At 54.4% G+C, this 11,849-nt stretch overlaps 4 protein-coding genes across 4 annotated transcripts; 2 read left to right on the top strand and 2 right to left on the bottom strand.

The window, feature by feature from the left end:
- Nucleotides 1-17: 17 nt before the first annotated feature.
- LAESUDRAFT_763073 (glycoside hydrolase family 92 protein) lies at nucleotides 18-2,511 on the top strand (the record flags this gene model as incomplete). The annotated part of the gene is made up of 14 exons (XM_040913198.1): nucleotides 18-246; nucleotides 297-571; nucleotides 625-669; nucleotides 729-821; nucleotides 881-914; nucleotides 964-1,159; nucleotides 1,216-1,234; nucleotides 1,293-1,349; nucleotides 1,406-1,762; nucleotides 1,820-1,936; nucleotides 1,992-2,086; nucleotides 2,150-2,366; nucleotides 2,426-2,460; nucleotides 2,499-2,511. Coding segments are annotated over 14 exons (1,782 nt in total), but the record flags the coding sequence as incomplete, so codon positions are not given.
- A 409-nt stretch (nucleotides 2,512-2,920) lies between these two features.
- On the bottom strand, nucleotides 2,921-4,909 carry LAESUDRAFT_730490 (uncharacterized protein; the record flags this gene model as incomplete). The annotated part of the gene is made up of 8 exons (XM_040909845.1): nucleotides 2,921-2,986; nucleotides 3,026-3,144; nucleotides 3,209-3,305; nucleotides 3,400-3,447; nucleotides 3,538-3,703; nucleotides 3,771-4,148; nucleotides 4,200-4,582; nucleotides 4,742-4,909. The coding sequence occupies 8 exons, from the start codon at nucleotides 4,907-4,909 to the stop codon at nucleotides 2,921-2,923; spliced, it is 1,425 nt and encodes a 474-aa protein (XP_040759869.1).
- Nucleotides 4,910-6,009: 1,100 nt separating this feature from the next.
- On the top strand, nucleotides 6,010-9,625 carry LAESUDRAFT_717036 (uncharacterized protein; the record flags this gene model as incomplete). The annotated part of the gene is made up of 10 exons (XM_040907292.1): nucleotides 6,010-6,180; nucleotides 6,237-6,849; nucleotides 6,880-7,397; nucleotides 7,424-7,439; nucleotides 7,497-7,589; nucleotides 7,665-8,684; nucleotides 8,727-8,826; nucleotides 8,872-8,949; nucleotides 9,276-9,365; nucleotides 9,403-9,625. 10 exons carry the CDS (start codon nucleotides 6,010-6,012, stop codon nucleotides 9,623-9,625), a joined length of 2,922 nt encoding a protein of 973 aa, XP_040759868.1.
- Nucleotides 9,626-10,147: 522 nt separating this feature from the next.
- On the bottom strand, nucleotides 10,148-10,620 carry LAESUDRAFT_730487 (uncharacterized protein; the record flags this gene model as incomplete). The annotated part of the gene is made up of 3 exons (XM_040909844.1): nucleotides 10,472-10,620; nucleotides 10,321-10,406; nucleotides 10,148-10,264 (listed from the first exon to the last, which is right to left on the bottom strand). Coding segments are annotated over exons 1-3 (241 nt in total), but the record flags the coding sequence as incomplete, so codon positions are not given.
- Between the last annotated feature and the right edge of the window lie 1,229 nt (nucleotides 10,621-11,849).

Below are 11,849 nucleotides of genomic sequence, written 5' to 3'. Positions count from 1 at the left end.
TGCTCTTCTCCACAGCCTCGCGCATCGGCCACCTCCGCTTCACCTTCCCCGTCGATACATCACCATACATCCTCCTCGAGGCGACGCGCGCCGCCTGCCCCAACTGCAGCTGGCCGACTTGCCCCATTGGCTCCATCTCTGCATACCCGCTGGGAACCTGCGCGTCTGCGCTACCAGAGATTTGCGGCCGTAAACCCGAGCGGCAAGACAGGATCCTCGGCCCGAGCCCCGCGCCATCGTTTGCGGGTCATTTTTTTGCGCACGCTTCTCGGTCCCATTGGTCGCATACGGGGTAGTGCAGAACGGGAGCATCTCGGAGGATGCGGAGAGTGGTGAAGGTTCACTGTTGTCAGCGTATGTGCGCTTTGCGAATGGCACGACGGTTGTGGACGTAAGGGTAGGCGTTTCATTCATTAGCGAGGAAAACGCGCGCGCGAGCTTGGAGAGGGAGGTTCCGGATGGGACGAGCCTCGTGGAGGCGGCGAGGAGGACGCGGGAGGCGTGGGTGGAGAAACTGGGTAGGGTGAAGGTCGAGGGCACGAAAGACGACCAGAGGGCAGTGTTCTATACAGTGAGTATCCACACGAGCAAGACGAGGACGGAGAATACTATTCGGGGTATGAGGACAGCGTGCACGAGGGCGGTTCGTACACTGGCTACTCGATATGGGTGCATCGCCTCATCAAGATGGAATGTACTATCATTGAAATTGACTGATGCACTGCTAGGATACGTACCGCGCCGAATGGGCATGGCAGATCCTGCTTGCTCCTGAACGAATTCCGGGAATGGTCAGGAGCATGCTCCAGGATTATCAGCAGGTGAATGACTGGCAGATCAAATAAAAAGCTACGCTATGCTGACAGTATATTGATTGTAGAGTGGCTGGCTGCCGATGTGGAAGAACATCGTGGGTATGTACCTTACATATTTCTCATCTGCTATTCTTACCGCTTTTGGTAGAGACGAATATCATGGTCGGTCAGCGATTGGAGTCTACACGGACATACGGACCGATATCTAGCAGGTGGCCACGCATGCCGACTCGCTCGTTACTGAGGCTGTCATCAAGAGCATCAAGTGGCTTCGATGTGGATCTGGCATATGAGGCGGTATATAAAGATGCGACTGCTCCGCCTGTTGACGACTGGACAATCTCGTGAGTCCCGCTTATGATCACACCATATCTTCTGAATAATCATGGCATGCCTGTAGTTACTATGATCGCGAAGAGGTACGATTTCTATTTAAAAAGATGTAGGAAAGGCCCTTATTTGAATGGTATGGCATAGGGAGTCGGATATGAAGTACATGCGGGCTTGTCTTCTGTATACGAAGAGAAGGGTTGGGTTGCGAACGATATTCACTCCGAAGCCGCTTCGCGAAACTGGACTATGCCTGTAAGCCACTCTGCTTCCTTCTCATTGCTATATTCACGAGAGATCACGCAGACGACGACTACGCCGTCTCGGCCCTCGCTGAACACCTCGGCCACACCGAGAACGCAACCTTCTTCCGCAATCGCGCGCTCACTGCTCCATTCGCCATCTTCAACTCTGACACAGGCTTCATGGAGGCTCGCGACGCGAATGACTCGTGGGCAGGCCAGGATCAGGGATGGACGGAGGGTGATATGAGGGCGTATACGTTTGATGTGATACAGGATATCCCTGGGTTGATTGAGTGTCGTGGGGAGAATGCATCTTTCGTGGCATTTTTGGACGAGCATTTCGATGGAGGGCATAATGATCATACGAATGAGGTAGATTGCTCTCATGACATGTGTGGTCGTTGAGGGGTTGACAATCGGATATCACAGCTATCACATCACATTCCACACCTGTATGCACTCGCAGGTGCTGCGTCAAAATCACAGGAACGTAGTCGCGAAGTGGCCGAAGCGAACTATAACTCATCCGTGAATGGGCTATCTGGTGTGTGTCCTGCTCTTCTCGTTCAGAGATGCATGATGATCTTGACTTCGATTATAGAACGAAGATTGCGGACAGATGAGCGCGTGGTATATCTTCTCTGCGTTGGCCTTCTATCCGGTGGACCCCGTATCGGCAGAATATGTTGTCGGCACGTAAGTAACCTCATTATCTGCTCATCCTGAGCTCCGGTCATGAATCTAACTTAATGCGTTCAGGCCATTTTATGACAAGGTAACGATCGACCTCCCTGCCTCAAATCGCCCGCTCATCATCACCTCCAAGGGCGCGCCATCGATGCCGTACATCAAGTCGCTCACCCTCAATGGTGAATCGGTAGAGGTGCCGATCATCAGACACGAGCAGATTGTTTCGGGCGGAGAGATCGTGTTTGAGATGAGTGCGGAGCCTCAGGCGTGGGCGTCGGCGACGTTGGTGAGTTTCCTGTTGTGTTTGAGTTGTGGTCGCGTTCATGGGTTGAATTGGGGATTTAGGTGGGTGGCGAGAGCGCCTCTGCCGAGGCTGATGCGTGCGCGTCACCACAGCCGATCGCACATCGAACGGCAGATTCACTAATTAATTACGCGTCCATTATGACCGCATCCGTCACCGGTGCACCGGTCATGCCCGCTTCTTGCACGGACTCGAGTGCGTTACTCCTTACTACCATCGAGGCTCGCGGAGGAGGATGCCCTAACGGCTGGGGTTCTGTCCGAAGAGGATCTCTGCAGCGACGACACTGCGGTTCACACATATTACTCACCTTGTATCACTCGATACTTAACGACTTACTGGCTTTTACAAGAATCTATTCCATGCATCCATCTTGTATGCGAAGATCAAAGTGCAAGTGTAAGTTAGCGACACTACTAGAGTTGATCGTACACGGTATACAGAAGAATCTACCACCGAACAACTGTTCAGCCACGCTCAGTCCACGACACAGAGGCACAGCAACAACAAACGAACGATGCACATCTCATCAACATTCAATGTCCATGCCCATGCTGCCCAGGCGGACTCTGCCGGAACAAAAACCCACCAGGGAACCCGCCCTACTGGAAGAAATGCATAAACTGCTGCTGCGGCCCCACCCCCCCCCTTCCCCAACAATCACCACCACCGCCAGCCGGCCCCCCAGGGAAAGGGTGCCCGCCCTGCTGAGACATCGGGTCGTTCGGGTCGTCGCCGTTGTCGAATCGCTGCCTGAGCTCTGTGTGGGGCATCCATGAGCACGACGTGGATGCGCAAGAGGAGGGGGGGGGGGGTGAACGTACCTGGGCTGCTGAGCACCTCGTAAGCCTCGTTCACCGCGGCCATCTTAACTTCGCTCCCGCCCTTGTCGGGGTGTGTGCCTTTTTCGCAGCGTCTCGGCTGTGCGCGCACAGTGAGCGAAGGAGAGCACGGTGAAGAGGGTTTGAACCCACTAAGCTTTCTTGATCGCCTTCGCGTCCGCATCGCGCGGCACGCCCAACACTTTATAATAATCCTTCTGCCGAGACAGCCTCAAAAGCCTCTACGCCTTCTGCAAACGCTGACGTATCTGCATCGCAATCCCAATTATCGTCAAACGCCCTCACGTATCTCACACCAGCGCACGACCCACCTCGGGATCCGACCTCCCGCTTGCCTCAAACGCCCGCTCAAAAGTCCTCAACGCCTCCTCCCACTCCTCCTTAACCAACAACGCCTCCCCCCTTCCAACCAACCCATCCACATCCTCCCGCATCCCCTCCATCCCCAACAATGCCCCGCACCACCGCACCCCGCGCCTCGCGTCGCCCAGCTTGACGTGCGCGCGCTGTGCCGCGCGCAGGACAGCTTGCCGCCGGGGGGGACGGGCGTTTCGCGTGGGGCGTGGGGAGCGTGAAGGGGATCTTGAGCGCGTCGCGCGTCGTGTGCTTTTCGAGCGCGGCTTCGAATGTGGGGTGGAGCCCGTCGTCTTTGTTTGAGTTGCCGAGGAGGAGCGAGAGGACGGCGCGGAAGTCGGAGATGTCGAGGTGTTCGTGGAGGGCTTTATATTGCTTGTCGAGAGATTTGACGAGGCGGTGCGCGGGCAGGCATTGCGAGGAGTCCGGGTCGAATTTGAGGCATTCCTTGAGGGTTGTTAGTGCGTAGGATTGGGAGTCGTCCGGGGAATAGGGTCCGAGGAAGTAGGAGAGGCGGAAGATCTTCATGAAGAGCGCCGTTGATGGGGTCGTGAGGTGGGTTAATCGGCTGCAGGAGATGTAGGACGGAGAACCTGGATAGATGAAGAGTGCAACTCACGTTAGGTCGCCGACGGCGCCCTCGATGTCACCCGCTGCTAGAGCACAGTCTGCCCGCCTCCGCCTGATCTCGACCGAATGAGAAGCCGTGCGCAACGCAGTGGTCGCAGCCTCCTCGCACGCCGTCCACAGCTTCGCGAGCATTGCCTTCTCAGCTTTCTTCGCAGCTGCCTCTGCCTCGCCGATCGCAAGCAGCATCTCCTGTGCCTCCTCGTCTTTCGCGTCGGACGTGTATCTCTTGACGGCCTCTCTGGCCTCGGAGAAGCGGCCTTCTTTGGTGAGGATGCGGGCCCTGTAGAGGTGGGCCTTGTCGAATGAGTTGGAGGTGAGGGAGAGGAACCTGTCCAGGTCGGCGAGGGCGGCGGGTAAGCGGCTGAGCGAGTACTAGGCCATCGCTCGTTTGTAGTAGAGCAAGTAGTCGATCGGAGACTGTTCTGCAAGCGCGTTAGCATACCGTTCTCACTTGGAAATCGTCGACTACGAGAACCGTGCAAGTGGTGTTGGGTGGTAGAGACGATGCGCACCTATGGCGTCCGAGTAGACCTTTGCGGCATCGTGGAACTGGCCCGCGGAGAGGAGCGCGTTGGCTTGGTTGTCGATGAGTGGGAGTAGGCCTGATGGGTAGAGCGAGGATCCACTTGGGTCTGCGGTTGTGCCGTGCAAGAGGGCCGCTAAGAGGCATGGGACGGCCAGAGAGAGCCGGAGACGCATTGCGTGCGCGCTGGACGTCGATTCTCGGCGTGTTCACCGAGCAGACCGAGGGTTGTGTAATGAGCGGAGGAAGAGTTGGTGTGAAAGTCCGGAGACGCGTTGCGCCACGTTGCTTATTCGCGACCACGTCCAATCACATCCGCGGACTCGGCGGCACTTTCACGCAGGTTGTGCAGGACTGTGACGTCACGCGTGACTGATGTGGAAAGTCACGGAGGAGGTGCGGGATGAGGAGGCAGTTCACACGGCGAAAACGTGAACCGCACCGGCGGACTTTTCTTGGGATTTTGAGGTCCCATGCAAAGTCCTGTGAACCGCGGTTCACGGCCCAAATTAGGCAGGTTCCCGTGTGCGCGAAGTGCGGCGCAGCCCGCCTCACGTCATCCCTAATGCTTGCCTTGCGGCCGGCTAGTAGGTGAGTGGCTCATATTTTGCCTTCTTCCTTGTATCCGTTGTCAATGCTGCTCAGGGTGCTGTCTCGCTAGTATCCATTGATTTGCAACCCATCGAGCACCCACCTTCGAGGTAAGAGTTATATGGCCTGATCTACTTGCGGTGTGGCCTCATGGTGAGCACAGCTTTAATCAAAGTGCTTCCATCACGCTAGATGCACATGAAGTTATAGCCGGATGACATAGAAGCGGCATTATGACCTTTGATTGTGACTTCCTGCCCAAGTGGGGCACTCCATTGTTGCAAATGTGGAAGTGCTACCGCCAACGTGATACATTGAATTCAATGTATGCAAGCACAGCACGATTAATAGACAATTTAAACTTCGAAATCTCCGCCGATTCGTGGAATGGCTTGATGAATGGCATAGCATAAATCCATTTTGTCTGCCTGGCGATGCAGAGGCCAGAAAAGTGTACGCTGAGGCAAGTCTCAATTATCTGATCCGATGAAATAAGTCTGCTCGTCGGAAAGAAGGCACTGCTCAAACTGTGATCATCAGGGCAGCCGCATGGTCTTGCGGCGAAGTTCGCGGCCTCATTACAGCGAAGTTCACGGCCTCATATATCAATACAGTGATGGTAAGGGCCCTCAACGCTTTTCCCAATTGTCGTTCCTCTCGTCGTTTCTCATCTCCTACCATCACTATGTCCGCTGATGGTCTGTCCACGGTCTCTGTCCAGACTTTGCCCAGCCTGTCTGTTATGGCAAACTACACTGCAAGACGACGGCTTACCCAGTATATTGCGATGATTCCCATCCTTCGCGAGACACCCCACAACATTCCGAAGTGGTTGTTTGATGTTCTGTCCATATTTGTGAGTGCCTCTCATGCTGAGCGTCAATTTATCAAAGGCTCAGAGTCTCATCGCAGGGATTGTGCGAGGATAAGCCCCGCGAGTTTCGCCGCTATGAAGATCCCACTCATCCTCTGCCGGATGGATTCAACCATGAGATTGCCACCATTCGTCGATTCTTGGTTCAGCATGCAAAGCCTTCGTGGTTTGCGTGGGCGGCTCCCTTGTTCCAGGGCATAGAGAATAGGGTCGGGTTCGAAAGGCTCAGCGAAGCCTCCTTGAAGGCATATACCGCTAATCAGATTGATATGCAAACCTTGAACAAATTACTGCATCAGATTGCCGAGTCTAGACGCAGCCTCCGATCGGCTCAACGCAAACCACCCCCCGTACCTCCATCTGCCATGCCTCCACCGCCCGCTCCGCATGTGACTAACAATGCTCCTTCTGACTCGATGGATATGAGCATTGACAGCTCGCATGAAACAGATGACATGGACATAAGTAACAGCAGTATCATTCTCGAATTTGCACCTGGTCCCTCTTGGTATCCCCCTAAGCCGCTACATCAGTCTTCACCCCCGCCGGCTGAATTCAGGCTGGCTAACCTGCCTGCCTCACCGCCACGTCTTCCACTCTCACCAGAACCTTCCCTCGCACGTTTTCTTCCCCACCATAATAGTGTAACACGTGAGCACGGTGTTACTCGTCATGCTGCAGAACCGTACTCCAAAATCGCAAACACACCGTATTCTGCATACCAGGATGATTATGTGGCCAGCGTATCAGATTTGGAGGGCCAGCATTCGGAGGCTACCGTAAAGGAGATGGACGTGTTTGCGAAGGTGAACAGTTGGCGCACCGCAGAGACTGGCGATTTGAAGGATGAACAGCGCTACCAGGAGCAGAGTGGTCTCCAAGGCGAACAGTGCGTCTCAGAGACAAGCGACCCTCTGGATGAACAGCGCACCTCTAGTATGAGTGACCTAAAGGACGAACAGCATGCTCAAGAGCCGAGTGACCTCAAAGACAAAGGCAAACAGCGCGCGGGGGAGCCAGGCAACGTTCTTGGCAATCAGCACCCACAGCACATGATTCCGGACAGTTCCAAGGCCATTCCACCTGCCACAATCTCAACGGGCCTTGACGAAGCGCAACCACTACAGAATCCCATGGTGAACAGACACCGAGCCAGACAGGTTCGCGCGAAATGGCTTGGACAGGTGACCAAAGGCTTGGTACGTTGTTTGAGCTACATCCTCAGTTTTCGCGTGCTGAAGGTCTGTGTTAGGGGAAGTGCGATTTGTGCATACGAAAGGCTGAATGCATAGTGATAGGCAGTAAAAAGGGTTTCTCATGTCAATCCTGCAAGCGTGCACACAGGCGTTGCTCTTGGGATGAGGAGTTGATCAAGAGCCGCATTGTTTCGCGTGAGTTCTATTGTCATTCTGAGCTAAAGTTGCCAGTGCTGACCTCACCAGCCAATGTCTCTCCTAGATATGCAGATATGGACGATACCATTCGCCAACTACAAGATTTGGCATTGCGTGGTAGAAATAACAAACACATCACGACTCTCAAGACAACTTCTGCTGCAAAGATCGCTGTACGTCCTATGTCAGAACTTACGACACTCCATGCCGGTCCATCCTCGGAGGGCACGCAGGCCACTGTACCCCATGCTGGTCCATCATCGGAGGGTTCCCAGGCTGCTGTACCTGGTGCAGGTCCATCGTCGGAGGGCGTCAAGGTGACTGTACCGTGTGCTGGTTCATCGTTCGAGGGCACGCAGGCCGCTATACCCCATGCGGGTCTGTCACCAGAGGGCATCACGGTGACTGTACCTCACGCAGGTCCATCATCGGAGGACAACCAGGCCGCTATACCTGGTGCAGGTCCATCGTCGGAGGTCTTCAAAATGACTGTACCCCGTGCTGGTCCATCGTCGGAGGGCATCAAGATGACTGTACCCCGTGCTGGTCCATCGTCAGAGGGCAACCAGGCCGCTATATCTGGTGCAGGTCCATCATCGGAGGGCATCAAGGTGACTGTACCCCATGCTGGTCCATTGTCAGAGGGCAACCAGGCCACTGTACCTGGTGCAGGTCCATCGTCGGAGGGTGTCAAGGTGACTGTACCACGTGCTGCTTCATCATCGGAGGGTGTCAAGGTGACTGTACCCCGTGCTGGTCCATCGTCAGAGGGCAACCAGGCCGCTATATCTGGTGCAGGTCCATCGTCGGAGGGCATCAAGGTGACTGTACCCCATGCTGGTCCATTGTCAGAGGGCAACCAGGCCACTGTACCTGGTGCAGGTCCATCGTCGGAGGGTGTCAAGGTGACTGTACCACGTGCTGCTTCATCATCGGAGGGTGTCAAGGTGACTGTACCCTGTGCTGGTCCATCGTCGGAGGGAGTCAAGATGCCTGTACCCCACACCAGTCCATCGTCGAAGGACAACCAGGTCGCTGTACCTGGTGCAGGTCCATCGTCAGAGGGCATCAAGGCCGCTGTACCTGGGGCAGGTCCATCCTCACTTGGCATCAGCATCGCTTGTCCCCATACAGGTCCATCTACACCTACTCTCAGCAGGGTGGATGAAGCCATAAGCACAATGTCGATGTCAGAATTTTCAGATGGCTTACTGCCTGCCTCGGATGAGGACAAGTACAGATATCAAACACTGCTTGGAAGATTGATAGCGGTACGTAGGCGCATTGCCATACATAGGGCACAAATCGCTTGGCTGTCAGAGAAAGAGCGAGAGGACACTGAGGAGGAGGCGAAATTGTTAGCACAAGGGGTTAGATTGTAGGCATCGCACAAAGAATCTGTAGTTGTGAAGATAATTGAATGTGTGGTGTATTTGACAGCGTAGCTAATCCAAGCGGCAAGGTGGTCATACGCGGGTCCTAGAAGACACCTTCTACTCGCGTCGAAAATAAATGCGGAGACTAACACAAGATCCGCGGCATGGCATGTAGATAGCTCGTTTGCTAATCGCCCTTCCGTATAGTGCCAAAAAATCCCAATTGAGGGAAAGCCGACATCACGTCGGAGCGCCATGAGATGACTACGATGCGATGCGTTTAGGCATGTCGCTGATGCTGATCCAGAGAAAAACACCGAGTCACGTTCGGCGAGGAACGTACCTCACGCTTTCAAGACAGCGAAGCAGCAGCATTTGCCGCAATGTGTTTCCGAAAGTGCGTTGAAACAGGTACTCACCTGCACTCATTTCAGCTTTGAATATTCCTTCACCGTCTTTCTCGGGTACGGCGAGGTTCACAGCGTAATGACTGGCGCTCACAGCTTCACTGCGACCACTCTCATCATAGACGATCTCCATACCGCGTTCATCGAAATCGCTCTTGACCCTGCCAATCCCCGGTACTACGACTGCTTGACCAGAGTCGCCCATCCAGATCGCGGGTTGATGGTTCCCTGGAGTAAAGGGCGTGCATAAGCAATGAAGTGGCTTCCAACGCTAACGGTGATCTGTAATAAACGACATACCTGAAGTCCATGAATAGACTGTGTGAGTAGTTGTAGGGCGTGACTGACACGTAATCTGTGTCGTCTGCGTCGTCCAGCGGGTCATCCCAAACGGAGGAGCAGTGTTAGGTATCATTCCTCCAGAACCATTGGGATCTCTGCCTCCATTCCCAATCAACCTATACGAACGCTTCCCGTCAGCTCGCTCGCCAAAAACAAGTCAAAAAATTTGATAAAAGAAAATGATAACGGGTACGAATGCATATCTAACGATTGTAGTGTCAATCACGCTGCATCGGCAGCATATTTTGAACCAGATCGAGCACGCTAACGTCGTAGATCTCACAATTCTGTTCGCAAGCTCAATCATGCTCAGAGCTTGTGTGCTTCGATATGGCGCATAATTGTGAGAGATGCGAGGGTCTCTGGATGAAGCGAACGAGCAAGTACACGTTAGTATCACACGAGATTGTCATCAACGAAGAGCACGTACCGACAGCGAGGCCAACGTATGCTTCATATATCGTGAGGATGTTCCCGGACATGCTAAAAACGGGCTTGTCTGGCGGCCTCAGATCGTAATGCGCGACGATGCGCTCATTGCAGTCCACACACTAGTTCAATCAGTGCGTCAGCATTCGTCATCAGATGACGGCCATGGTTCACGCACACACCACTCGTGTTCGCTGCTGCTTCTGTACATCCACCTGTATTCTTGTCCATCGGACACCCGGAACTTCCGCGATAGCGATCTAGCAATACCGGTCCATCTCATCAGCCTCAGCAGTACCAAATGTGTCCTCGTGGATCTACTCACCCCCCGAACATGGATGTTTTCTTCAGATACTGGCCCATGGGCATGGACACCCCCGCGTCCACGAATGTGACCTTTCCTAGTACACCGTGAGCCCCGAATTCGAGTACAATACCCGGGGTGCGCTGCATAGATATTGGTCGCGACTCGCGTCGACTCGAGGAGCGGCGTCCTGTGTTGTAGACAGTGAGCGCAGACCCGGTAAGCTTCGGGCGGCCGACGCGCAGGAAGAGACAGTCATAGATGTCGTCGTAGCCTGAGTCGGTGTAGAGGCCGGTGCGGTCCTCGAGAAAGTATGGGAATCTACGCGTGAAGGGATGAAGGAGGGGCAATCCTGTACGCAGGACGTTTTATGTGGCTATATATATATGAGGACGACTGCAGCGCAAGCGTGATCGGAGTAGGGTGTGCCAATTAATCAGCACAGAAGTGCTCAAATTATCATCTTTTGCAGAGGAAAGGCCCCACCTAGCACATAGAAGAAGATCCCCCTGCCCGATCCGGGATGCTCGACTGAATAGACCGCCGCAAGAAGCCTGAAAGCGACTTCCTTCTCCGTCTTGCTAAGCAAAGCCCTAGCGAATGTGGCCCATGCCGTCCCTTGGCACCACGTTCACAGAGATAGATAAAACGTCGCACTCGCCTGTGGCGGCGCCCCTGGACAAAGCGCAGGTTCGACTGTGCCCGAGCCCGCCATGATTTGATTCTGAACTACTATCAAAACACATTGTCACAGACCTTGGTCAGAGTTTAGGCCCTGATATGAAAATGTTGTACGATGTCTCTGCATGCCTCGCTGGTCGCCAAGACGAGCATGTACAGTACCTATGTCATTCGAAAAGGTTCTTGATGTGATCCTGAACAGATCATGCGATACGTGGCGAGCCTGGGCTACCTTCGCTATGAACAGACGTGAGATCAGTCGCGGCACACGAGTTCAATCCAAATGCCCTCGTGTGTACATGCATTTGAACACGTTAGGAGGCAGAGGCGGATCTGGGTCAGCACTAGAATATTTCATTGCCCACACGCCTCGTATCACAATCCGATGAGTGTCTCTCCATTGCCGTGATCAGTGCACTGCTCCAGGTCCGGATGACCGCGGCGCAGTCATCTGCCGTGACGACCAGCCACTCACGACTACACCAGTCCCACAGCCGGGGCGGTACCTGCGGCACCAGCATCATCGACGGAGAGTCGTGGAGAGTGCGTGGGATCGACGCCGTCAAACTGGGTCGGCTGACTGCCCTTCGACGCCCAGGACGTCTTCCATCCAGATTGCGATGTCCTCATTTATCACAAAAGAAGCTTCTTGTTGCAAGGTCAGCAGAGCCAGGTGCTATGAGAATGCTCACAGCAGCACTTCGAGGTCACCCACCTG

The sequence above is a fragment of the Laetiporus sulphureus genome (assembly GCF_001632365.1).
Source record: "Laetiporus sulphureus 93-53 unplaced genomic scaffold LAESUscaffold_51, whole genome shotgun sequence".
In the NCBI taxonomy this organism is placed as follows: domain Eukaryota; kingdom Fungi; phylum Basidiomycota; class Agaricomycetes; order Polyporales; family Laetiporaceae; genus Laetiporus; species Laetiporus sulphureus.
Note: the sequence above shows the minus strand (reverse complement) of the source record. Positions and strands in the feature narration are given on the sequence as shown.